This window comes from Salminus brasiliensis, chromosome 6 (genome assembly GCF_030463535.1).
Source record: "Salminus brasiliensis chromosome 6, fSalBra1.hap2, whole genome shotgun sequence".
NCBI classification, from domain to species: domain Eukaryota; kingdom Metazoa; phylum Chordata; class Actinopteri; order Characiformes; family Bryconidae; genus Salminus; species Salminus brasiliensis.
The window spans coordinates 13,054,152-13,080,338 of NC_132883.1; the positions used below are offsets into that span (position 1 = coordinate 13,054,152).

A 26,187-nucleotide genomic window follows, 5' to 3' on the forward strand; every position below is an offset into this window, starting at 1 on the left:
ATAGAGAGAATGGGGAGAGACAGAATGAGATAGTAAAAGAGAGAGGGGAGAGGAAGAGAAAGAAAGAGTGAATCAAATTGAATTAGTAAATGAGAGAGAGAGAGAGATAGAGAGAGAGAAAAAGAGAGTTCATGAGAATGAAAGAGGACGAGCAAGGTAAGAGGAGAAAGAAAGAAAAGGAAGAGGGAGAGTATAAGAGCAAAATGAGCAAAAGAATAAGACTAGAATATGAGAGAGGTAGTGAGAGATAGAAAGAGTAATGGAGAGAAAGGAAGAATAAGAGAAAGATGTAATGAAAGGCAGAGGGAGCAAAAGTAAGAGGGAGAGAGAATAAGAGAGACAGTGAGAGAAAGAAAGTGTAACTGGGCGGTTTCCAGAGTGGCAGTACCAGGTGGCTGTGTGTGTGTGTTTGCCGTGACTCGACTCTAGTGCTGGTTTCAGACTCAGCTTGCCGTCCGTCAGAGATGAAATGAGTCACTCTGTGTGTTTTTTTACTCCTCGTCACAGAGCTTCCTGCTGCACAGCTCCTCTCTTACTGCTAGGGTGGCAGGAGCAGGAGGCACAAACACACACACACACATACACACACACACACAGAAATTGACACTAACCCAATCTCAGCACAGCTCTAACATGTTAACACACTGTATGTTACTGGGTCTGTGCTGCAAACTGGACGTGGAACCGGTGTGAGCAGTTTTTAGACCCCAGGGGCCGATTTTATTAGAACACTTAACTGTTTATTGAGCTGAATACTTACTTACTTTCATAACCTACAGTCTCCCTCTCTCTCTTACTCTCTCTTTCTCACTATCTCTCTTCCTCTCTCTCTCTCACACACACACACACAAACACACCACTCCCAGAAACACTCATGTCTTTCTCTGTATGCAGCCAGAGGGTAATGAAGCAGGAGCCATCTTTCGTGACTTAGTCTCCCTCACACACACACACACGTACACACACGTACACAAACACACTCAGCTAGAACTGTACGCAACACACGGGCACCCCGTGCATGATCAATGTGACTCTCTCTCACTCCCTCTCACTCTCTCTTTGTCTCTCTCACCCACTCACAAACACACACACACACATGCACACACACTCAAGGAAATCAACACAAACAAACAAAGACAGTCCACAATGCGGTTCTCGCAGCAGGACTCCATCTAAAGCAGCCGGTCTGCAAGTGCTCTAACGTCTTTTTCTTTCTCCTCCTCTTTTCTTCGGCCTTTCTCCATCCATCTCAGCGTGAGGCGATGGAGCCGGCTCTTCCATCTCCTCTCTTTGATCAGCCCTTATCCTCTCTCTCCTCTACTTCCCTGTGTGAAACCTTTTCTTTACGCTAACGCCGGCCGCCTCAATGAGCCTTCCTCTCCACTAATACACAGCGAGCGCGCACGAGAGAGAGAGAGAGAGAGCGAGAGAGAGAGAGAGAGAGAGAGGGGGAATGAAATCCGCTCTTACTACTCGTCTAATAAGTGTTTGAAGGTCATCACGCTCGTGTGTGAAACACACGCTGTGAGCCACAGGCCTCCCCAGCCTCGGAGGACATCTAAAGAAGCACAGTGATGAAGACAGAGCAACTAACAGAAGCAGACATCTGTGTCTTACAGCTCCACTCAGACTTAGAGAGAGACAGAGAGAGAGAGTTAAGGGGGGGTGGAAAAGAGAGAAGAGATAGAAAAGAGATGGAGTGAAATAAAGAGAGTTGGGAGAAGGGGGGGAAATAAGGAAAGAGGGAGAAGATGGGAATAGAAAAGGAAAAATGGATAGTGGGGAAAAGGATGACAGAGAGGGAGCAATAGGGGGAAAGAAAGAGATGGGTGTAAAGTAGAATAGAAAGGGGGATAGTTGGGTATGAGAGGAAAGGTGAGCAGTGAAGGCGGAAGGGGAGAAAGAGGAAGGGGAGGAAAACATGAAAGAAATGTTTAATAGGGGATAGAAAAGCAGAAAGTGGAGAGGAAGTGGAGGAATAGAAAGAGAAAGACACATAGTGGGAGAGGAAGAAGAGAGAGTGAGGAAGTGGTGAAATAGAAAGAGAAAGAGACAGATAGTGGGAGAGAAGGAAAAAGGACAGGCTCGGTAAAGCATTTTGGGAAAAGCATCCCAAGTTATCCCTCTTATCTAAACAGCTTGGTCTTACTAGACAGTTTAGACGGCTGTGTGTGTGTTTAAAATCTGTTTCTGAGATTCTTACAGATGGGTGGCTATTGAACTGCTCTGTTACATGCTGATACTTAATGACACCAGTCCACTCCTCAGGTTTCACCACCACACATTTACGTCATAGTCAAAAGACCTTCTGTTACATAACGCCCTGAAGGCAATGTTGTTTTAAATATAGATTATTGCTCAGTAGGATGTGACAGAAAGCTGAGCACTGACTGCCAGCTATCTATAACCAAAACATGAGTGCAGACACAAAAGCACTAACTCCAGACAATTACCACTTTATTAACTCAGCACACTCTACTGTTATCACTTGAAACAACAATCATCAACAGCCATTTGAACAGCCTTTAAACAGCAAGCATTCAAATGTGTCTGTACACTGTTATAACTTCCTTTAGTCGTTACATTCTTATATAAGAATATTTATTGTTATTTAGAATAGTAAATAATACGATTTAAGAGGAGTAAATAATAATTTAGCAGTTTAGGGGGTTAAATAGGCACACTCATTGGCTCATCATCTATGCTCTACCCTGAAAAGTATCATTTAATAGCAGCTGTTACTGGGTTGGCCAGTCTTTATTAAATGTTAGCAAAAGTCCCATCCATGTTGGTGAATTCATTTCCAAGTCAAGTTAGCTACAACAAAGTCCAGCTATAGTAATGCAACAACTCCAAACTCCAGTCAGATTTGTTGATTAAAACCAGTGGACACCAGTCCACTCCTTAGTGGATACACTGACCAACTCTAAACATCTGTCTGATGCAATATTTTTGAGTGCACGTTCTTACAGGCACCTCTAAGAGCATTGAGGAATGTGTAGGTTTTTGGAGGATCCCCTAGGTTCTTGGAGTAACCACTGTTTACAGTGTATGAACAACTCAACTGAACATTGACAACTCAAATAAACATTGGGATACCTGGTTATTTGGAGTTATTTGGATTGGTAAAAAAAAAAACTATTATACTTCATAAACCGTCTGAAAAGGGTTTCACTAACATTAGGAGTCAAGGGACCCTTTTTCAGTACTATATGGTACCACTTCTTGCTTAGAGTCCACGACTGTGAGTAGACTAAATTTTAAACTCTTTCTGCTTTCGGCCCATGAATCTACTCTTTTCTCTATTAATAAATAGTAATTTACTCACTATGTAATAAACCTGATTTAACAAAGATGGGAATTTGTAGATTTTGATTCTTTCAGTGTCAAGAATAGGAATATAAGTCACATATCACCTAGTTCTATTGGTATTAAACATAAGAAGTGGTTACCGATCCAAACTGTGCTCCAAATCAGCGGAAGAGACACAGAGCACTATGGAGTATTATAATATTTTAAGTGTATCTTAATATGTGCAGCGTGAGCATGACTACCCTGTAACTCCTCTGGTGTCAGATTTAAACCATTTAAAAACTGCAGAACAGCCACCCGGGACAACGAAATGACCTGAAAGACATTTTTGTCGAAAGACTAAATGTAATCTATGATTAGCTCAAAAAGAAAGTAGACAAATGAGCACTGTATGGAGGAAGAATTGTGACATTAGATTTCTCAGAGTTCATCCGCAAAATCTAAGCTTTGCTTTGTAATAGCTGATAAGTGAGACTCAGCGATGGGAATGTGCACTTTAATGTGCTTATGAACAAAGACAACAGCAGACGATCAAAGCAGCACACAGTCCCGTTTTACAGGGTTAAAAACAGGCGGAAGAGGGATAGAAATGCAGAGAAAAAAAAGAGTGAAGGAAAGAGACAGAGGGAGTTTCACCCCTGATCTCCACTTTCTCACACACACACACACACACGGGTCACGTCTTGTTCCCTTGTGTGCATATGTGTGCGCACACCCACACCTTTCTGCCTTCATAACACTTTCCTGTTTCACAGCCCCAATCCAGCGCTGCCTTCCGATCGAGGTGTGAGAGGAAAAAACCTACTGAGGGCGTAAAGAGCAGAGCCACGTGCTGAGAAACGCGCACGCACATACACACATAAAATCATTCTCACATGCACACACACACTCCTCACACACATACTCATTTAGATGTACACACACGTCTTTCTAGAGAACGCACACACGCACATACACACACACTCTTCACAGGCAGACAGGGTGGTGATAGATCCGACATCTGGAGCTGCTTGACGCGCAAAGAAAAGAAGAGAGGGACAGAAAAAAGAAGAGAAAAAAAGAGTGAGAGAAATGAGGAAAGAGAAGAGCAGAAGGCAGGGTGAGGAGGCTGCCAGGGCTGCGTGCCTTTTGCCTTCTCACTTTAACTGGATTTCAGGAGATTACTGCAGAATGTCTTTGCGTCTTCATCTCACTGTTTGTATTACTGTAACAGCATTTGATGGCTCTGGAGTCCAAATGTCAGCAGTGATGGAAACATGGAAGGCAATGGCTGCTCTCGCCGCTAATGGGAAGGGATTACATCGACTCGAGCGTCTAAAGGACAGACAGAACCATCTCTCCATCATGAATTAAGGCCGATCTGCTATAATGAGACTGGGGGAGAGAAAGCAGAGATAGAGAGAGGTAGAGAGAGATGACAAGACACACAAAGTCTTTGATGGTAGCTCTAGATGGTAGGATCTAGCTCTAGATCCTTTACAAAGGTATATGATAACATGTAAAATGTAATTAATGTTATTTTAATGGCAAAATCAGTTACTTTACAAATCAGCACTTACATTTTATATTGTGATTTCGTAATGCTCTTTTTGGCATTTATTAGATATGTTAAGAATGGGATCTATCACTTAATTTGCCCATTACTTTGATTCATCCAGTCAGTGGATTATCCTTAGTGTTTTTTCTCTGTGATTAGTCCGTCTTAAATCCACCAAATGGAGAAGGTTAGCTCATGTTTCCTACAAGACACACCTTGTGTCACCTACCAGATGCCCGCATTGCTTAGAATCACGCTGAGTAATTGGGGAGGGTAGGCCATGTGACCACCTGAGAGAGCTACAACTATAATGCTTCTGAACTTCCAGCCCTGGGTGGCCATGGCATCACTTCTAATTAATAATAAGTGCATACCAATCCAAATCTGTAACAATACAGCAACTCCTTACAACAGTGGAACCCTTTTGGGTGCCAAATATCAATATCACGATAGATAAGAACCTTTAACAGGCAAGGAACCTTTTAAGCACGTTACTTTGAGTTGTCATGGTTCAGTGTACAGTGTTCCCATTGCTTTTACCAAAGAACTTTGAAGAACACCTGAGAACAGTGAAGAACAGTGAGAAAACATGGCAGCACAGAAAACTCCACATGCTCTAATAACTATCCTCAGAAATGTTCCAAAGGATGTGTAGGATTCCAAAAGTGATTCCAGTTGCTCTGAAGGACGCTTTTTGGCACCTATGTTTTAAAAGTCTTTGTCGTGATAAATTATTGATGCATCCAAAACATGATGAAGATAAAGATGAAGGAGAGCACTTATGAATTTAGCTGTAGATGCAAGTGCCAGCAGTAACCTGATGAAGCATGTTCTGTAGCCGTAATTGCTTTGTTTACATCAGTTGAAGTCAGTCCCAGTCCTTAGCACCCCCTGGTACTGAACATTTATCTCTCTTTTAAGCTGATTTAGTTTATGAAGTTGAATCAGGTGTGTTAGCACTGGGTAAACACTAGATGTGCGTTCTGCAGAGGTGGAAGGGGAATATTCTGTGGTTAAACACGTATAGGTCTATATATTTCTCAACTAAACAGGTTGTTTTTAAAACAAACTAAACAAAACAATCAGACTGGCAAAAATAGTATGGTAAGAAAGTGTCTTGTGTGTGAGTGTAATAGACAGTGACAAACTTGAAAAGAGAGTGTGTCAGAAAATGAATGACATTGGGGATGGAGAGAGGCAGAGAGTGAGTACAGTGTGTGTTAGTGTGAGAGGAGCTGTCCAAGGTGCTACTGAGTTTGACAAGTTGAGGATGGTACGAGCATATTGTGTTAGTGTATGTGAGAAAGAAAGTGTGTGTGTGTGTGTGTGTGTGTGTTTGGTAAGAGAGAGCTGTAGATGGTTTGGCTTTCACTGCTAGTGCAAACAGAAGGTTCCAGAGTGTTATTTACCATAGTATTGAAACTGCCAGCCTCCCTCTCTTTCCTGCCCCCAACCCCTCTTCTCTCTCTCTCTCTCTCTCTCTCTCTCTCTCTCTCTCTCTCTCTCTCTCTCTCTCTCTCTCTCTCTCTCCTTCTCTCTCACTCTCTCTCCTGAACATAGCACCATGCTCACACCTCGCTGTGTTGCCGAGCACTGTAAATAAACTCTAGTGTGAAGTACTTTTGGTGAACTTAGTGTACTTTTTCAGTTACTATCTCAAATGCATAACCACCTATTGTCTCAGTATCACAACCTATATAGAGAGTGTAAATTATACCGTTTATTCTGTTTATTATTTGAAGCATTAGATTCCGCACTTCCTGCTGAATTTCTGTGCTTGTGTCAATAAGCTATCACTGCAACTTTTAAGGCTCACACATATCAGCAGGTGTGTGTCACACTGCCCTGAAAGGCCACTGGCTCTGCTGACTTGTGAGACTTAGAGGAAGCTCGGAGCACAAGGAAAAATAGTGTTTATGAAATGCTATATAATATTCTGACTTGTGTATGTGTGTGTGTCTGTGTGTGTTGTCCCAGGTGTCATATGCACGGCCCAGCTCAGCCTCTATCCGTGATGCTAACCTGTACGTGAGTGGGCTGCCTAAGACCATGACCCAGAAAGAGCTGGAGCAGCTCTTCTCCCAGTATGGACGAATCATTACCTCCCGCATCCTCGTCGACCAGGTCACAGGTATCCGTGGGGAGGCTTTATACTTACACTCACACCATACACTCAGCCGCACAGAACATTACCCTCACTGCATACACTCAAAGTCAGAGAACATCTTTAGCTTTGGTTAGCTACAGTACTGTACTGTAACTCAGTAGCATATCATTCTAAATTGGTAACTTTACATTATGGCTGTATCTGAAACCTAAGAAACTCTGCCTACTCAGACAGGATTCTAAGGCAGGAAGACAGTCATGACAATCTGGCCTTCTGTTTTATTGGGCGAAAATGCTAATGGCTAATGACAACACAGCTAAACGCTCATATCTAGCTGTCGATATTGTTGTCTTCATGATTCAGTTACAGAGACCTTCATCACTACACTACCTTCTGGGACAGCAAGGCATCAGTTTAACTAGCAACTTCCAGTGTCAGATAAAGCCTATGTAGCATCTCTAAGCAAAGACTACTACAATTTCCTGTTAGGTTAGTTCAGATTTTTAAAAATGCTTAATGTCAGGCCATCCAGTACTTCTGGGAGGAGTCATGGAGTTGGGGATGAGGTGGAGTGGTGGTCACCCTTCCCTGTAGAGACAGTACAAATACCTCTAATAAAAAAAATAAAAATAAATCTAATAACCTAAAATCTAATAACTTTGCTTTTGAAATAAATTATGAATAAGCAGGTTTTCCAGTGCTTTTGTCCATATAGTGTATTTCTTAAGATTAATAATTGTTGAACACCTGTCGTTTATTAGATTTATTAGCCTAGTTACACATATTTAGCCATGAAAAATCAGCTATCGGTCGTTCACCTGTGTTGCACACTGGCTTTGTTTGCATTCCTTTAGGTCATGGGTCATGTTCTGTGATGTGAACATACACTCATACACACACATACACACACGCAGGAAAGTGTGAGTTGCTTCTTTAATGTGGAATCCTACAGCGTGGCTCGCATTGCATAACTAGCTCAGTTAGCTCTGTTTCATAGGATCTCCTCCCCTGCGGCATGCGCCACTGTTCTGCCTAATGTGCACTGATGGAGCAGAATGCCTGTTTAAACACACATGCACTCATCTGCCAAGACTCAACAAATGAGCCACCATGCGCCTATGTATGTGTGTGATTGTGAGTGTGTGTTTGTGTGTGTGTGTGTGTTTGACCACAAAAAAACGTCCCATGACCTTAGAAAGTGTCAAATAACAAATGCAAATCCAGGCCACAGGAAAAGTATGTTTTTTTCCCCCTCTGTTCTCAAGCCAGCACATTCTCTACATCTACCTCACCTTCTGGCAGCATCATAAATAAATCAGCTAGGATATAAATGGTCATGGAACTGAATTTCTTACGCAGGCAGTGGAACAATACTTTTCAAACGCCTGAATATTTTATAACGTTACTTACCATGCAGACAGTGTCACGTAAGCCACAGAGTATTGCATGCTCTAAAGATGCTGCCAGTTCCTGTTTTTTTTCTCTGAGGAACAGTGGGTACTCATATTTGCAGAGGTGCGCACACACACACACACATATGTAGATATATATTAATATGCACTTACACATACACGCTTAAATCACACTTAAATCCTCAGATTGTCAGCCATCCTAATCCCTTTTGTTAACACTGCACACACTGTATTTGTATATATATTTACATTTCATGTCCCCAAACACCAGTTTTGAAGCACCCACATTACACACACACACTCACTTTCTTTTAGCACCTAATTCCTCAGATATTCATCCAGTCCCTCAATCCTCATTTTCCTCCCTCTCTCCAACACACACAGCAATACATGTTGATCTTAAAAGAATGGTTCTGTCAATAATGCTAATGCTGCTAACAGTGAATACAAGTGAATAGTCACTAAACAGCATCATGCAATCACATTATGCAAACTGGGGACTACTAGCCTCCATTCATTGTTGGCAACAATAGCATGTATGGCTGATCTGCTCCTTAAATCCTCAAATAACCACCATGCTAGCATTCCTTATTAATATGCATGTAAACATTCTACACACTGAACATATTTCCATTTTCAACTCCCAACTCCCCCAACACACGATTCAAACATGCCTTTATAACATACACACTTAAATCCACAACTAAATCCACAGATATTCACCTATGCATAGTACACACTGTGAATACATGTACATTTCCTAAAACTCTACCAACCCCCATTTCCAAACAAGCCCCTGTAATAGACACACATAAATCCAGAGATATTCACCTATACGCTTCACATTTACATAAAACTCTCCCAACCCCCATTTCCAAACATGCCCCTCAAATACAAACACACTTAGCAACGAAACCCTCAGATATTCTCTCTGCTCTTAACGTTTTTAATATTAACACTCTACTACTATCCCATTTTCACACTCTCATCCATCCCCCCATTTCCAAACATTCACCTCACAGACACACACATATTTAGCACTGAAATCCTTAGATATTCACCTTGCTAATACCCTTTATTAGCGCACATATAAACATTATACACACCATACACGTTTACATTTTTTTGCAAATTCTTCCAAGCTCCATTTCCAAATATTACCCTCACACACACACACCCTCTGACACGCTCGGCCCCTGCGCGGCCGTGTGAAGACTCTCCCGGGGCGGTGGGTCCACAGGAGGAATCTTAATGACTAATTAAATCTGAGTTGCCGGTGATTAAGAAACAAGGAGGATTTTTTTCCTCCAAGCAATAGAGAGCTCAGAGCTGCCATGTCTGCTCTGCCCTTCATGCAGACAGAGAAATAGCATTTCCCGCAAAACCAAGGAGTGCGAGAGTGTGCGTGTGATGTGTGTGTGTGGGGATGAAGGAAATAATGAACAAGAAAAAGAGACAGCAGAAGAATCCAAGATTTGCTGTCAGAACAGACTTGATGTTTCTAGAACAACTTTCAGCTCTTAGTTTAAATTCCTGAGAGTCTTGACAAGACATTCTTCAGCAACATGCCACCCACATAATGCCACTTACATAATTCTATAATTAACCAATGGTACATGCCAGGGTCAATGTAGACAATTTATGGACAGAAATTCAGCTGATATATGTAATGCAGTAATACATGAATCCTCATAACGAATGTTTAGATAATGAGTTTAATGCACTCACTGAACTCAATACCAGGGGTGCACAATGACCTCTTGCAATGAATCTTATTATCAGATTATTATTGATTACAGAATATTGCTTCAATGTCACACCTGTGTTTAAAATAGAGCAGTGATTCAAATTCATATATGATAATGCATATTTTATATTCAGAAAGAGCACAATATTTTAGCCACTGTGCTGCATATATAACCATCTACCAATAAATACTAACATTTATCTATAATTGTCATTCCTACATTTTATAAATATGTGTATGTGGAAAATATTGGCTATCGACATGCGCCCAGAATTCCAATATCAGTGCTTCCCTTCTGCATACATATCATAAACATAATGAAGCAAGTGGAATCAACACTTATCCTAAGCCTTCTGCGCAAAGCGTACATACAGCTATATTCAGAGATATCAGTGCGTGAAGGGAAATGAAAGAAAATGTTCAAGGCCCCAAATTAGACTAGGGCAAACACTGATGCAACTAAATCACATTCCATAACAGAAGGCTTTAGTTTGGGCTTCATCAAAGCAATGTCCATTTCAATCAGTCTAAAAATCACTGCATATTTAGGTCAAAAGCCTAACCCAAACTAGCCCAACACACTTTTTATCAACACACACACATACGTACATACACACATGGACAAATAAATTTAGATCCAAAAAAAATTTATTGCTGTAATTGCACTGTCGACTCAGCTAGAGTGTCAGAGGAGATAAGGGGAGATATTTCTAAACATAGATTTTTCACAGCATTATCAAAATAAAACTGTAAAATTTTCATTGATTATTCTGGTATCTTTTAACAAAAATAACAGGCTTTGACTCAATGATAAACTATAAAGACTATAAAAATAATAGCTATTAAATACACTGTATGGACAAAAGTATTGGGACAGACCTCTTGTTTCATTCTTAATGCCTTAAGAATGATTGCCTTAATATTATTGCCTATGGATTTAGGGTCAAGAGTGCAGGCACCTATTGTATATAAAATAAAAGCATCTTTTTAATGTTACTGCATTTTCCAGTAACGTAAAAGACAGTAGGGCTGTTTTACTTTACTTAGGATAATTGGGTGAACATCTTAAATTACACAAATATGACAGGAGAAACTATTTACGCAGTAAAGGAATATGGACAGTAAATATAGTGTATACCAAGTTTGGGCGTATACTGTATATGGTTGCCATTTGGAAATTGATTTTTTTTGCCCAAAAAAGAGGGCATATGTTAGTGAAAGTAATTAGAATATATTATAACATTGTAATTTTCAACATGGCGTGACTTTTTCTACCCCCTGACTAATAGTGTATATGCTCTTTCTGTATGGACTGTTTGAGTAAACAGCACAGAGCAGAATTGCACTGTAACTCAATTTCTGCGAGCTTAAGGAGGCGGCATTAGATCACGCCGCTGCCGAGCCACTTTAAGCTATAACATTAACAAGAGTGAAGTGTGATGTGTGCACGGCTTTGATCAATAGTTAAATATTCAGAGCAGCTCTTGAGCCTTGCGCAGAGCAGTCAATACATGTCTCTCATCAATGAGAGCAAATACAATTGATCCAGAGTGCTGCCTCTTACAAGCTGCTGTTCTTTAGAGAAAATCAGTTGCTTTGACACTGCTCCCCACATCTGAAACATTCTATCTTTTGCTGTTCCCTCTCCTCCTCTCATTTGGAATGACAAAAAATGTTCCTAGTGTTTGTGGTATACAAAATGGGTCTTGCAGTCAAGAAAAAAAAGGTTAAAAAAATGGAAAAATAAAATCGGAACATTTATCAACAGGAATTCTAAATTACTTGAGAGGTGAATAATATAAATGCTTATAAATAACAATGAAGCTTAATCATAACTAACTAAAACCCAGAAACATATATTTTTTAAATACAATATCAAGACATGGGGTCTCTGTAAAAGCTTCACAAAGGGTTATTGGGAGTTGACACCATAGAAGAACCACTTTTGGAAGCATTCCTGTTTGTATTCCTAGAAACATACCCTATATGTCCAAATGGTTGTGGACACCCCTTCTAATGAATGCATTCAGCAGCAAACAGATGCAGATAATCACACACACAGCTTGTGTAGTCCCTGTAGAGAAGTACTGCCAATAGAATAGGACTCTCTGGAGCAGATAAACATGAACCTATTGGCACCATGTCTAATACCAAGCGTGAGCTAGAGAGGTATAATGCCCTCCAGCATCGTGCTGTGGATCAGTGGAACTGTCTTCTCTGGAATGATGGTGCTCCATGGGGGTGAGGTAGGGTGGTGATATTTCACTATCCTGACCTCACTAACGCTCTTGCCACTGAATGCAATCAGACAGTTACTCCAACAAAAGGATAAACTCTTTTTTTGAATATCCTTGAAATCAGAAGAAACCATGAATGAGCAGGTGACCCAATACTTTTATCGTACATTTATCGTATGTTCTTGCCCCTAACCCTGCGCTCTAGAATAAGCAAAAAGGGTCATAAATAATGCTAGAAAAGGTTTTTTGACTCCTAATCGTAATAGGACCTTTTCCGATGTCCTATAGGACCATTTTATCTTTGAATCTTTGTAAAGATTCATATATAAGAGGTTATCCATAATTGATAAGAAGCAAATAACCAGATGAAAAACCATTTGCTTATTCAAATGATATTTTACGGAACCTCTTTTTAAAGGTGTAACCTAAGTAACAAAAAACAAAAAAAAAAAATCAGTTTACAAAATACAAAGGACCTTTTTCACAAAGCATATAGTCCTGACATTGTAGTTTTTCCCTGACATTTTTGTCCTAAATATGTATGAAAACAGACACATAGACACACAAAAAGAAAGATGCCAAAACCTTGGCCTTCCATTATTCGAGGCCAAACAGATGGATTCCGTCCTGTGTAGTGGCAGAATGAGCAAAGTGTGTCTCTCCTCTTCAAAGTCCTTCCTAACCAAGGCTTTTCAAACGCCATCTGCAACAGTAGCGACTAAACTTTCCCTCTTCTCAGCCTGATTAGGCTCGTGTGACAGCGTGAGGTGGGCACGTTCACCACCCTCCCCCCTCCCACAGTGATCTGTTTAGCACACTAGCTTCATAAATGTTCCATACAGTTGGCACAGCCACTTAAAAGTGAGTGAATGAGAGACAGCAGCAAAGCGCTTAAGTTCAGAAAGAAGAGAGAAAGCTTTCATTAACAGCCGAGCCTTCAGATCTTCTCTCTGTTCCCCGAGGAATATGCTGTTTTTTTTCCCTCCTCTGCTCTCTCCCTCTCCTTCTCCCTCAGCAGTGGAAAGGGCTTTGTCAGGTGGGCCGTAGCCGTTTTCACTGCGCTGTGGCGCGGTGTGCTGGCTCTCTGTATGTCTGGGTTATTATTAAACCAGCCTTTCTCCTGCGACGTGTGTGCTGCACAGAGATAAGTACAGGTAGAAAAGTTACATAAGGCGCAGGGGTGATTACCAGGAGAATAGTGCCGTTAACTGGCACATTGTGGCCGTAACTCTGCTCGGCTGGCGATAAGTGCTGAAAGGAGCCGCAAAGTGCCCGTGTCTCCTGTTTGAGCCCAGGCGCTGGCTTTGTTTAGCTAAGACCGTTAAAGACATGCTTGACTCATTATGGTAATGTTGGAGAAGCGAGTGCAGTAAAGGACAGTAAAGCACAGGCAACATTAAGCTGTTCAGTTTGGCTTTTTTAACTATTGAATAGCTTTTATCTTAGCTCCTAATGTTAGCTTTTATGCGCCAGCTGACAAACATGTGAAGGATGGTTGGTTTGCCCACTATATTGGCCACTGTAATGATGGTGGTCAAAGCTATTCCGAGCAGAGCAAAACTCAGGTTCATCATGATTCCATTACAGTAGCTTAAAAGTGAGAAGACTGAAAAGCACAAAGGCCTGACATACACTTACAGTGAAGTTTAAAAAAAAGAAAAAAAGTTGGGAATGTAATGACATTGTATGCCCAAATGTTTGTGGACATCCCTTCTAATGAGTGCATTCAGCTACTTTAAGCTGCACCCGTTGTTAAGAAAGATGTGCAAAAGCACACACACATACAGCTTGTCTAGTCCCTGTAGAGAAGTACTGCCTATAGAATATATAGAACAGGAAGCGTGAACTTATTGGCACCATATCTAATGCTAGGCCTGGGCTAAAGGGGTATATAGGCCCCCAGCATTGATCTGTGTAGCAGTGGAACTGTGTTCACTGGAATGATCGAGCTCCATCCTGTACTTTTGGGATGAGGTGGGGTTGTGATCATTTATTGTCCTGACCTTACTAACGCTCTTGTCACTGAATGCAATGAAATACTCACAGCAATGCTCTTTAAAGTGTAGTAGCATTAATGGAATGCGTCTGTTTTTAGGTTTTGTTTATGTAAAACTGTATTATGATTGTTACTACCTTAGAAAGCAGTAGTATGTAGTCGTAGCTCTCCAGACCAACAATGAAAAGGATATTTATTTTTGGCTGGATATAAATACAAATACATTTTTTAACAAAACAGATAATGTAAGAGTTAGGGGTTATGGTCTAGCTTCCCAAAATCAAGTTAGTATAAAATGTTCTCTCAAAATACAAAGTTAGGGTTAGGATTAGCATTAGTTACTGCCCTAGCCTTGTTAGACAGTAAAATGAAAGATTCATCTCTAACTATTTAGTTTATAGTTTTATTTATATATAGAATTCGATGTATATATTTTTAAAGTTATGCTATAGTATATAGCAACTACAGCACACATGTTCTACGACTGTTCTAATATATATATATATATATATATATATATATATATATATATACATATACATATATATATATATATATACATATATATATATATATATATATATATATATGTATATATATATACATATGAATTTGACCTTTGACCTATGTCTGTGGATTGTCTCTCTCCCACATATAGACATACCTGCAAACATAAACGCACTAATAAACTCACATACGTGAAACCAAGCAGAGATGATTCAAGCTTTCTGAGGTTTCTAAGCTTTAAGATTTCATGTAGACTGTGGCCTTTGTTGGTCTTCCAGTTCTCTCTGTCATGTTGGGTTTTTTTTTTTGCTTGTGGATCTGTAGCAAGTTAACATTCACACAGACAGAGACAGAAAGAGAAACGTTATCTCTTCATATTCTCTGTCTGTTCTACTTTCTAAGGAATCGGCGTTGACCTCAGTTTCACTCAGCAGAAACCAGGGAGGCTAACCGTGCTTCGTAAACCGTGCCGAATAATGCATGCGCTTGCTTTATTTCTGCCTTTCTTTCTGTCAGACTAATTAAAGAGAACAGGTTGTGGGAAGGCTGGGAGAGAGAAAGGAAAAGCTGTCAGGGATGATGCTGGCGAAGAGAGACAAAAAAAAAGCTAGAGAGAGAGGAGCGAGAGAGAGAGAGGGTGTGTAATGCAGAGACAGGCTGAATGAAAGCTTGTTGCATTGAAGGGATGTGTATACAAATGTTTGCTCCGAGAGCTGCATATATCAAAAGAGTGTGATTTGAATAGTAAGACAGCAGTAACAGTAAGACAGCAGTAACAGTAAGCCGCAGCAATAGAACCCCAAAACAGAAACCGTCAATAAAAGCGGGAGGCACGGCGACGGAGGGTGAACTGACAGTATAAAAATGTGTGTGTGCGTTTGTGTTTGCGTATGTGTGTGGAGATGCCAGGCTACAGATACATACACACGCCGTTACTGTCTCACACACACACGCACACACAGCGTATTATGCAAATGGTCCTCTAGGCGAGTCGTCTCCCCGCTCACCTCTCTGGAGCAGTAGGAGCCATCTCATTAAAAAGCAGCCCAACAAAAGGCCTCCAAGCCAGCCAGGCTCTTTTAAATGTTACTTTCAGGTGGCGGTCAAAAACATTGCCTTGGAAACCACAGAAATGTCAGCGGCGTGCGGCATGCCATGCGGTAGCGTGTGGCCGTCAGCTTATGCAAGCCGCACAGCTTGAGATGGAACAGGACACGATACGCTCACACAGAACTGGGAGAACAATTGCTCGTCCCCTACACACACGCGTGCACGCACACATAGACCCACACTCCATTTCCACACCAGCAGGCAGCAGTGCCCCTATACAATATCTCCATCCTCTCGTGAAGAAAGGAAAACAAATTACACGTCCGCCTGACAGCGGCGGAACGCAGGGCAGCCAATGAAGTCTCTGCGTTCACTCATGGCTCATTTGCATAATGTGACACCAGCAATAGCAGCCGTCACACGCAGGCCGCACATCACTGTCATCCAACATCAAGTTATATGTATGGCTTCTCGATCTCCATATAAAGGGAATGTATTCTGTATGTGTGTGTGTGTGTGTGTGTTTTGTCTCTAAGCGAGAGTCAAAATGAGCACCCGTGAGTGACTTAATAGCCGAGTTTATATGCACACAATAGTCCCAAGACACTGGACCAAATGAAAACATTTACTTGAGTTTTCCCTCCCTTTGAATAAATCACCATGTTTTGTCACCTTCCGTCTCAGTATTGTATGTCTGTTTCTAATGTAATGTTTAACACAAGGGACAATGTCTGCCGCTCACATTTGTTTTGGTGTCATCACGTGTGGAACAGTAAATGTTCCTTAGATGATCTGGTTAGTACCAGCCTGTTTTAGCTGTGCTTAGCTTACCTCGACTAAGACCATGGCAATCAAACCCTACAGCTTACCTTCTCATATCTCTTAGTTTGACTATTACTTTGCAAGATTATCCCATCAAACCACTGGTGTGCATGGAAACATAGTTTATAATGGGATTTTTAAATTACTTGTATGCTAATGTAAGATAAAGCCAATAAATGTAACATCTATTGTGTTTTTGCTATGCTGGCCCTTCAGGTGGCTCACGCGGGGTGGGCTTCATTCGCTTTGATAAGAGGATAGAGGCAGAGGAAGCCATCAAGGGCCTGAACGGACAGAAGCCCTCTGGAGCGGCAGAGCCCATCACAGTGAAGTTCGCCAACAACCCCAGCCAGAAGACCAGCCAGGCCCTGCTCTCTCAACTCTACCAGTCCCCCAACCGCCGCTACCCTGGCCCCCTGCATCACCAAGCCCAGAGGTTCAGGTAAAGCCAGCCAGCTAGGCTGCTGACCAACAACTTCTTCTCTGAGACTATGATAGCTAAAACAAGTCTACTGCATGCTGTCTATAGAGCCTCTGATTCATAGGAATTCCAAATTGGTGGTTTCTCCAATATCAGAAAGGGAGATTGGAAGAGAAACTATGCATTTATAGATGTTGGCTGTAGAGTTCAATATGAGCTTGTAAGACACACGAGAGTTCTCAAAACTAGCTGCCCCTGTGCCGTTTGAAAAAGAAAATAGAATGAACATTAAAAAGGACTGAAGGACTGTTTATAAGAGACAGTGGGGTTCTGTCGTTCACAATGTCTCCATGACTATTCTGTTTCATTAACACTTCACCAGTCTTTCCTCTCACCTCCACATCACCCGTCACCATTAACAACGGGCTGTCAACATACACAGTGCCAAAATATTCCAAAGCAAGCTGAAATTAGCAGTGTTCTGTTGAATCCTATCTAGGGGGGGGCAAGTCGCATCCACTTGATGAAAAGCCATTTACTTATTTCTTCTGCAATCATAACCTGTTCAGTTGGGCCACCTAGTTGCCCAGGATCATGCATTAACACAAATGAACTGTGCTTGGCAATTACAGCTGTACTGTAATGCTGATGATAGTAATCAGTAATTAATCCCTCATACATCACAAACAATTAGAACTGAATAGAAAATGAAAAGGATGTCTTACATTTGAATGAATTACGTGGCCACACAAAGGTGCCATTGTGTGGTGTTTGTTTGGGGAGATGGTGTGAAAAGCCGTAGGCGCGGCCTGACTGGGCTCGCACAGGCCTGCAGATGTCTCGAACACAGAAGCTCGCTCTTGCACCTCAAAGCCCCCTCTCCAATTAACTCATTTACCCACGGTGCAACCTGCCTGGGTAATTGGCTAATTGGCGCTTTAATGATGCGACACATTGTATGCACTGCTTTTTTGGTTTTCAAGTTGACAGAGTAGAACCTGAAACTTGGGACAAAACCGAATAAGCATGTTTGTGTGCAAATGTATTTTTTGAGGAAAAAGTTCTGAAAAAGTGTTAATTAGCCCTCTTAGCCATCTTGACAAGGCTTAATAGGACAGAAGACAGGGGCAGGCCGTGTGAGGGATGGAGGTCATGGAGTAGCCAAACAGACGGGAACCCAAAACGAGAGTGACTGATGAAGATGAGAGCCTAATGCACTGGCCCAGCAGGTCACCATAAATGAAGAGACTAGAAAAAGAGAGGAAGAGAAAGAAGGAATGAGAGCAAGAGACACCTCTATTTAATGTTCCATCACATTCTGCCTCCAACTTCATTCAAATGTCATATTAGATTACTGAACTTTTCCCTCGCACTAAAAGGTGCAGAACCCTGGAGACAGTTTCATTCATACCACCAGCATAACATCTCTACATGATCCTGCACTTGACATGAATTCATTCTTTGATAGCTAATTGTTTGATATTGGTGAATTCCCTGTGTGCCACAGTCCCTCAAATCAGTCTACACATCATCTGTCACTAATACAGAACCATTACAATGACAGAACTCAGGATGAGAAATAATATGTTCAGCATTCAATTGCAGTATTTTACTGAATTTCAACTCTGAGACTCCATCCACCAATATATCAACCAAAAACTCAGTCTGAAGTCATAATACTGCTAGGCTCCTGCTCCTTTGCGTAGCCGTAGGCTACATTAGCAATGACACTGAGTCTGTTTGGCACTGGGTGGGCGGTGGACTGGCCTTCCAAATTAATGTTAGCACCGCTGCTAGCCTTGTACTTCGCTAGCTTAGTGATTGACTCTGCGAGATGCCTGATGGGGCTGAACAGTGTAATGGCCCATTGCTGGATGGGCGTCTTCCTTCAGCGACGCAGGGATGTAGCATTAGTTCCATTGAGTGAGTAGACCATCTGCCTGGCATTAACCCCAGAACCCTCCTTCTCTTCACAGGCTGGACAATTTGCTTAATATGGCCTATGGCGTTAAGAGGTAATTAAACTTCACCGAATGCCAGATGTCCATGTTGACAAAATGATTTCTATCGTTTTTTTGATTCTTCATTTTCTGAAAAGTCGCTTGCATTCAGTTCAGTTCAAGGTTTTTTCCGTCGCTTAAGTTTGTTTTTTACTTGATTCTGCTTGATTTCAAACCACCAACCACTCTAGTGCTTAAAAAGCCAGATTATACTTTCATAATTTCTAGTGTTGCGTATGCATTGTTTGATTATGATGACTGCAGACTTTTGAGTTTTGTATCACGTTTGGTATTTTCTGTGTTTTACTATGTGTAGCCCTTGTATGGAGGCGTGGCCATAGGATTCAGGGGCTCAAGCCTAAACTCCGCCTAGCTCAGGATCATACTTACAAACATGCTGCAGCAATCCAATTTAACACTGTATCAAGCTCCAGTGAGCCTCTAGATATCCAAACTGCAGTTATGCTGTACATACCCCCAAATGACTTAGGTGTTACTGCAATCACTGCAGTCTGGCTGCTTGTTTCTTTTATTTTCATAGCGATATCAGACATATGGCTGGGGGTAGGAACTGAAAAGCTGTTAGAAACAACAAAAATGCTTCAGGGACCAATGTTGGCCAGTGAGCCTCATTAAATGATTCATGCTATTTTAACATAAACTCCTACCACTGCACCTTTAATGTTCTGTCCTATTTTTGGACGAGAAGGGTAAGAGTGAGGCGGAGGAGGGGTGAGAGTTTACCTGGATCCCTGCAGGAAACGTTGTGTTTCACTGCAGGTAGTGCAACCTCTGAACACCTGGGTTTTTGCTCATGTTTGCTTTTGTGCTCTTGTGGAAGACTAGTGGGAAAATGTATTTTGTGTGGGATAGATTAAGCTTATGCCAACATTTAGTTGCATATTTTCAAATGTTTTCAAGAGCAAAACGGACAGGTTAGGATAGAGGGTGTAACAATGATACAGTGTAATATTTGGTTTTCTGTGCTGAATAACTAGTCTGCTTCACTGAAAATGCATTGTTTACCTGATTCAGATACATGTAAATTAACACAGTCTGCTCTACGTCAATTCTAGTCTATTCACATTTACATCAAATCCACCACTTATCAATGAGGAGAAGCAGTTTCGGCTTGATTGATCTCCAGTAACGCTAGCTAATATGTTTATCATATCCAGACATTGCTTTTGGGAAGCGAAGATCACTACAAATGACAAAAGTCACAAGGTGAATTCAGTGAACCTAGACAATGAGGGACATGAGGGATATGCAAACAAGGCAGAGAGCATCAGAAGCAATGGCGCATCTTTCAAAACAACGGCGAGACAAAAGCGCACTGATTATTTACACCACGTGCGATTAGCTGTCAAAGTGGCGGAGAGGTCCACACACACAAATCTTGTGAGAGGTGGGGCGGGGTGGGCTTTGTACACCACAGAGCATGTGGTGGAAGGTAATTAACAAAGGAAGAAGTGAGCAGCGGCGAGCGAAGGTGGACAGTATACGGAAGGGTGGGCTGGCTGCAGGTCAGCTGCTTGTTGCTACGCAACTCCTTTGTCCAACTGTTTTCCCTTCGGTTGGTATGACGAACAGGCAAGAGCGCATGCGGCCTCTGCTTGAATAGACAGAAGCCTTCTAGTCCTGTGCGCGAGTGCGTTGAAGCTACGCTGGCCCTCATACGCTCCCTCACACGCTCACTCTCCCGCAGATGACTGGCATCCAAATTACCATGCAGCCATTTCTTCCTCTTTCTCTCTCTCTCTCGCTCTCTCTCTCTCTCTCTCGCTCTCTCATTCCTCGCACCCTTCTTCTCAAAGATGAGTAATGGTGCCAGATTCATTATTTACACAGAAACACGCCGTAATTGAAGTTATGAGATGGTTGCTTGTCAGCGAACGTAAAGTGAGCCGATGTGCAATTATACTCCTCGTTTGCATAATGAGATGCGGCCGACGCGGCACAAAAGAGGGTTGGGAGAGTGTTGGGAGAGGGGGTTAGAAAAGAGACAGACGCACCGACTTTTGCCAGGACGCGGCAGCTAAAGCACAGATGAAACGTCTGAGTAATTCTTGGCAAAACAAGAAGCAGGGAATTGGCCGGCCCTGTGGTCCGCGCAATGTTATCGATCACAGTCATACACTGCAGAGCCACTGAGGGTGTGGGTGGAATACACTCTGTTTCCCACGCCAGGCAAGCTTGAAAGCACCGCTTCCATTTTCCACCCGCCGCTTAACGCCACCCCACCCCCCCTCCGATACCCCACCCGTGCCACATATACACACACACAGACTCGCACAACACTTTTGCTCGCTACCAGCCATCTCGTCTGCAGCAAAGCGGAAATCTCAATTAAAGCACCCCCCAATAATGCCTATAGTCATTCCTGGAGAGGTGGCATACGAAATGAACCTTTTATCCAATTTACCTTTTATTTAAAGTGGAAATTTCCTTTAAGCGGAAAGGCAATTAACTGAAGTCAACTGAGCATTCAAATCTCTGTATCAAGAGAAAGAAAAGAGAGGGGGAGAAAAAGGAAAGATTACAAGGGGAACGAGAGCAGATTTACTCAGTTGCATTCTAAATCTCCCATGAATTCCAGAGGTATTAATGCAACGAGTTCCTGCAATTTAGTTTCTCCAATAGATCCACTCAGGAAGACAGTGAAAGAAAGAAAAGGAGCGCTGTGTCTCGGCGCCTGCGCGAGTGGCATTTTCCCGCAGCCCTCCCGCAGTCTACAGTACAGCCTTTTCAGAGTGAATACAAAAAGCCACCAGGCGCCTTCCTTTCAGCACTGAACAGATATTGAACAGAAACTTGAAATCATCTTAAATCAAGAGCAATAGATTCAAAAGACGGCAGACGCTGCAGAGAGCCAGGCGAGATGCGAGGACGGTCCCCGTCAGAGACAGCTTGCGCGATTAGGTTAGAGTGTAGGCGAGCTGGTGCAGATTATAGAGCTAATGTGGTGTTCTAATGTGCCACTGATGTTCTGCAGCTTTGTGTGTTAAACTGGTGCGAAAAGCTAGGGTCACTCAGCTGGCTCTTTCTTTCCAGTGATGTTTGCTTCCACGCTGCGAAAACAATTTCCCTAAAACATGGCTCTCTTTCTCTCTCTCTCTCTCTCTCTCTCTCTGTCCCTGTCTGTCTCTCCTTCTCTCCACACTACACTCTCTCTCTTGTCTCTCTTTCTTTTTTGAATCATTTCCAGGTTCTCTCCCATCACCATAGATAGCATGACCAGTCTAGTAGGGATGAATATTCCGGGACACACTGGCACGGGCTGGTGCATCTTCGTCTACAACCTGTCTCCAGACTCAGACGAAAGTGTCCTGTGGCAGCTCTTCGGGCCGTTTGGCGCAGTCAACAACGTCAAGGTGATCCGCGACTTCAACACCAACAAGTGCAAGGGGTTCGGTTTCGTCACCATGACAAACTACGACGAAGCAGCAATGGCCATCGCCAGTCTGAATGGGTACCGGCTGGGCGACCGCGTATTGCAGGTGTCCTTCAAGACCAACAAGACCCACAAGTCCTGAACTCCCTCCCCACTCTTGTGTAGCCCCGTAAAGAAAGAAAGAAAAAAAAAAACACCACTACTAACACCCACCTCAGCCCACACAGCTAGCCTACTCCAAACAGGAACAAACCAACCAACAAACCAACTAAAGAGAACTGGATATGGCTTATAATATACCTTTGGACCTATAAGCCAATGTTGCCTAAGTATTACAAAAATTGAAAAAAGAAAATACTAATGATTTGGAAGACCTGTAAGTGGTACAGGCATTCTGTTGTATATCCTTTGAGTTCTTGTGGTTGTTTCTTCGTTCTTCTCTTCTCTGTAAAACAGTAGCAAAACCAGTCCGCCCTTATTTCAAAGAAGAGAATGTCCTTCTTTAGATTGAACTTTCTTGGTCTTGATTCAGGTTTTCCTTTTGTTTCTCTTTTAAAAATCCGGATCCACTGTCGTTAGTATAACGCCTCCCTGGGACGCGAATGGGAGGGGGCTCTTTTTAAAAAAAAAAAAAAATCGGTGATCATTCATTCATTTGTTTTGGTGTATATTATTAAACCCCCAAGTAAATTGACAGGGATGATGCCATCCCTTTTCTCTAATGCAGAAGAAATTTCTAACATTGTTTTGTTTTGTACTGCAAACAGAACACATGTCTTTCCTCACGAGGGATCGGGAGACAGGGAGAGGGAAGGGATGGGTTAGCATTCCTGTTGAGAAAAAACACACACACACACACATACACACACTCACACACACACACTGTTGCCAAAGAGAAAATCTCTTTGCTTGAAAATGCGTTTAGAAAAAATGAAAAAATAAAGAGAAAGAAGATCTATTTTTATAAATAATGATTAAAATAATAATTATTGAAGAATTTTTACAAGAATCTGGATTTGAAAAAAAAGAGAAAAATATTTTGACTGGCTAATTAGGGGTTGGGGGGAGGGGTCAGGTGCCACCTTGTCTTGTTCGTTCTGCCGTGGTACTTTTTAGGATCAAAGGTTGTTTGTTTTTCGGGGAGAACCAGATTGGCAATGGTTTTGTAGACGGATGGTTTTATCAAGAGATGCAAATTCAGGCAGGTAATTTTTCATAGCACGTAATTGTTCAACAGCGATACCCAATAGGAGAGGGATAGGGGTCTTCCCAGGCCTAATGCATCCTCGTAGTCAAGAGCCCAAAGTAAGGCCACACATTTGTCCACTCATTTTCTTTCCATCATCAGTCTTTGGGATATCAGTAATGCATCCACACACTTCTCCATTTAGAAAACATAAGTACATTCTTACGGTTCCTTTCACTCTGATTTCGTGATCTTGCATTTGAGATGTACTTCCTTTAGCGATCAACCGTAGGTGCTATATTACATGGTTCACATATCTTAAATATCCAAGTTTGTTGTTCTGTGTGTTATTTAGAGAAAAAAAAGAAACTTCGATGTTGGCATTAAATTGAGCTGCTGTTTTTCATTTGTTTATTCATTTATTTCTTTTTTGACTGTCGGCCCCCATCTGGTCCAGAGAATTCTGCGCCCAGAAAAGCCAGATGAGCAAAATTCGGGCCTTGTAAGAATCACTTAACGAGTTTTCTTTGGCTTGCTGACATATAGGTTACTTGCTGAGTGTACAGCGTTTGTCAAAATTCAATGATAATTAGCTAGTTTTGTTAGTCTAGTATTTGTTTCCTCAAAGGATCTATTACAAATGTGTCTTTCTTTGTTGTGTACAAATAGATGATATATAGTCTACATTTGTTTTACAATATCTATATCTATGAGTTGTCACTGTTTTTTCGTTCAAGCTTGTCTTTTTTCATATGAAAACTTTATGAAGTGATGGTTCAGTTACTTAGAAAACTCGTGAGGAATCCTGTTTAATATGTTGTCATGTCGCTTGTGGAAAAAAAAAAGAAAAATTGGATTCAATTTTGTTTAGTTTTCTTTGATCTTTTCCTTTTTTTATTTTGGGAATTTTGTTTACCGCTGCGGCAAAAGAAACCGGACAAAAAAGCTTCTTGGAAAAACGATGTATTTATTTATTGGTTAAATTATTTATTTATCTTGACTATTTATTTATTTATTTGTTTGTTTGTTTGTTGTTATGTTGTCTGTGTTTTTGTGTGATTCTGGTACAGGGAGGGGGGTGTTTCTGAGCTAAAGGGAACAAACGACTAGGGGAGACGCTCTTCCATTAGTCCTGTGCACTGAGAAATTTTAGTACGTTTGTGCTTTGTACCAATATATCAAAATTACAATATAAAAAAGTTTAAAACGTCAAAAACGAAAAAAATGTCAAGAGGGTTGGTGAGGCTCTTCCCTTATTACTAGAAACAGTTACTCGCTATGCATAACCTAGTCGATAGTTAAATTTGCTATTGCTTTTTTCTTGTCTTGTTAAACATAAATCTTTAAATCTTTTTCAATAAAGTTTAGTCTTAATAGAATGTTATAACAGTTGTTCTGGTTCAATATAACCTGTGATAAGTTTGTGTAGTTTTAAAAGCCGCTTCCCGCCCTCCCTCCACACACTACCGTTGCTTTGTGATCCAACTTTATGCAAAAATGTGGGTCTGAAACATAGTTTCTCATGGATTTTTATGGCATCCAAACATTTTAGGCTCCGCTGCCTGGATTTGATTATTCTACTGTCTGTCCATTGTTTTAGTATTATTGCTCATTGCATTGGACCTACCAGCGGAGAGCTCGGTGTAACATTTTAAACCTTGATTTCAACAAATTCTACCATTTGCATATGACATCATAACTCCAAAAAGCATAGACGCTGATTGTACTGGTTGAAATAAAATAGCTATAGAAGATGATATTTGATAGATGACACCCATTATATATTTTCTATGATATAGTCTATTTTGAGAGGTGAATTTAGTGAATGGCTCTTTGAGAGTAGGGAATCAGCTCATGTTGAGATAGAACTGCTGTGAATGTTGGAGAACTTTTAACTACTTAGACACACACACTGACACATGCACATACACACTCTCACACTCATACGCACTCGTCCACCTCTTCAGCAACACGTCCGCCATCGGTCCATCCTCTGCTCCGTCTGCTGGGCGGTAGCACAGCCCTCCTCGAACCCCACCACAGGTGGCAGTTTGAATTATGCAACGACCCCAGTAGAATGTTGTTCTGATGTATGAACTAATTTCCTACATCACTTCCTCCTCTTCGCTCATGACATCACCCTCCGCGAGTCTGTGCATGACTGCGAGCGAGAGCTTTTGTGAAGTGTGTGTTTGCGTATATGTGTGTGTGTATGTGTGTGAACGAGTGCTTGTGTGTGAATGAGCGTGTGTGGGGTGGGGGGTGGGGGTGGGTGTGGGTTTGCGGGTTGGGGGTCGAGGGTGTAAGGAACATGGGGCCATGCCTTCGCGGTGCGCGCCCAAATCGCTGTGGCTCACTTTCTCCCCTTGTAGCGCCTTATAGTGGCAGCCTGCCAATAGGAAACCAACAGCCAGTAGTGTAGGAGGGAAGGCCAAGTGAGGAACAAGGCTCTTGTCATT

At 41.7% G+C, this 26,187-nt stretch overlaps 1 protein-coding gene across 8 annotated transcripts in view; it reads left to right on the plus strand.

Annotated features, from left to right (window-relative positions):
- Nucleotides 1-25,983, plus strand: part of elavl4 (ELAV like neuron-specific RNA binding protein 4) — an 85,968-nt gene extending 59,985 nt beyond the window's left edge. For 5 of the 8 annotated variants that reach the window (XM_072681651.1, XM_072681655.1, XM_072681657.1 and 2 more), the window contains 4 exons: nt 6,827-6,979; nt 16,934-17,169; nt 19,125-19,163; nt 22,357-25,983. In XM_072681651.1, coding sequence (XP_072537752.1) covers nt 6,827-6,979; nt 16,934-17,169; nt 19,125-19,163; nt 22,357-22,684 — 756 coding nt within the window. In that variant the 3' untranslated portion in view covers nt 22,685-25,983. Of the gene's footprint in view, nt 1-6,826; nt 6,981-16,933; nt 17,170-19,124; nt 19,164-22,356 lie in introns of all 8 variants that reach the window. The other 3 variants (XM_072681652.1, XM_072681653.1, XM_072681654.1) reach the window with 3 other exon arrangements.
- Nucleotides 25,984-26,187: the final 204 nt, after the last annotated feature.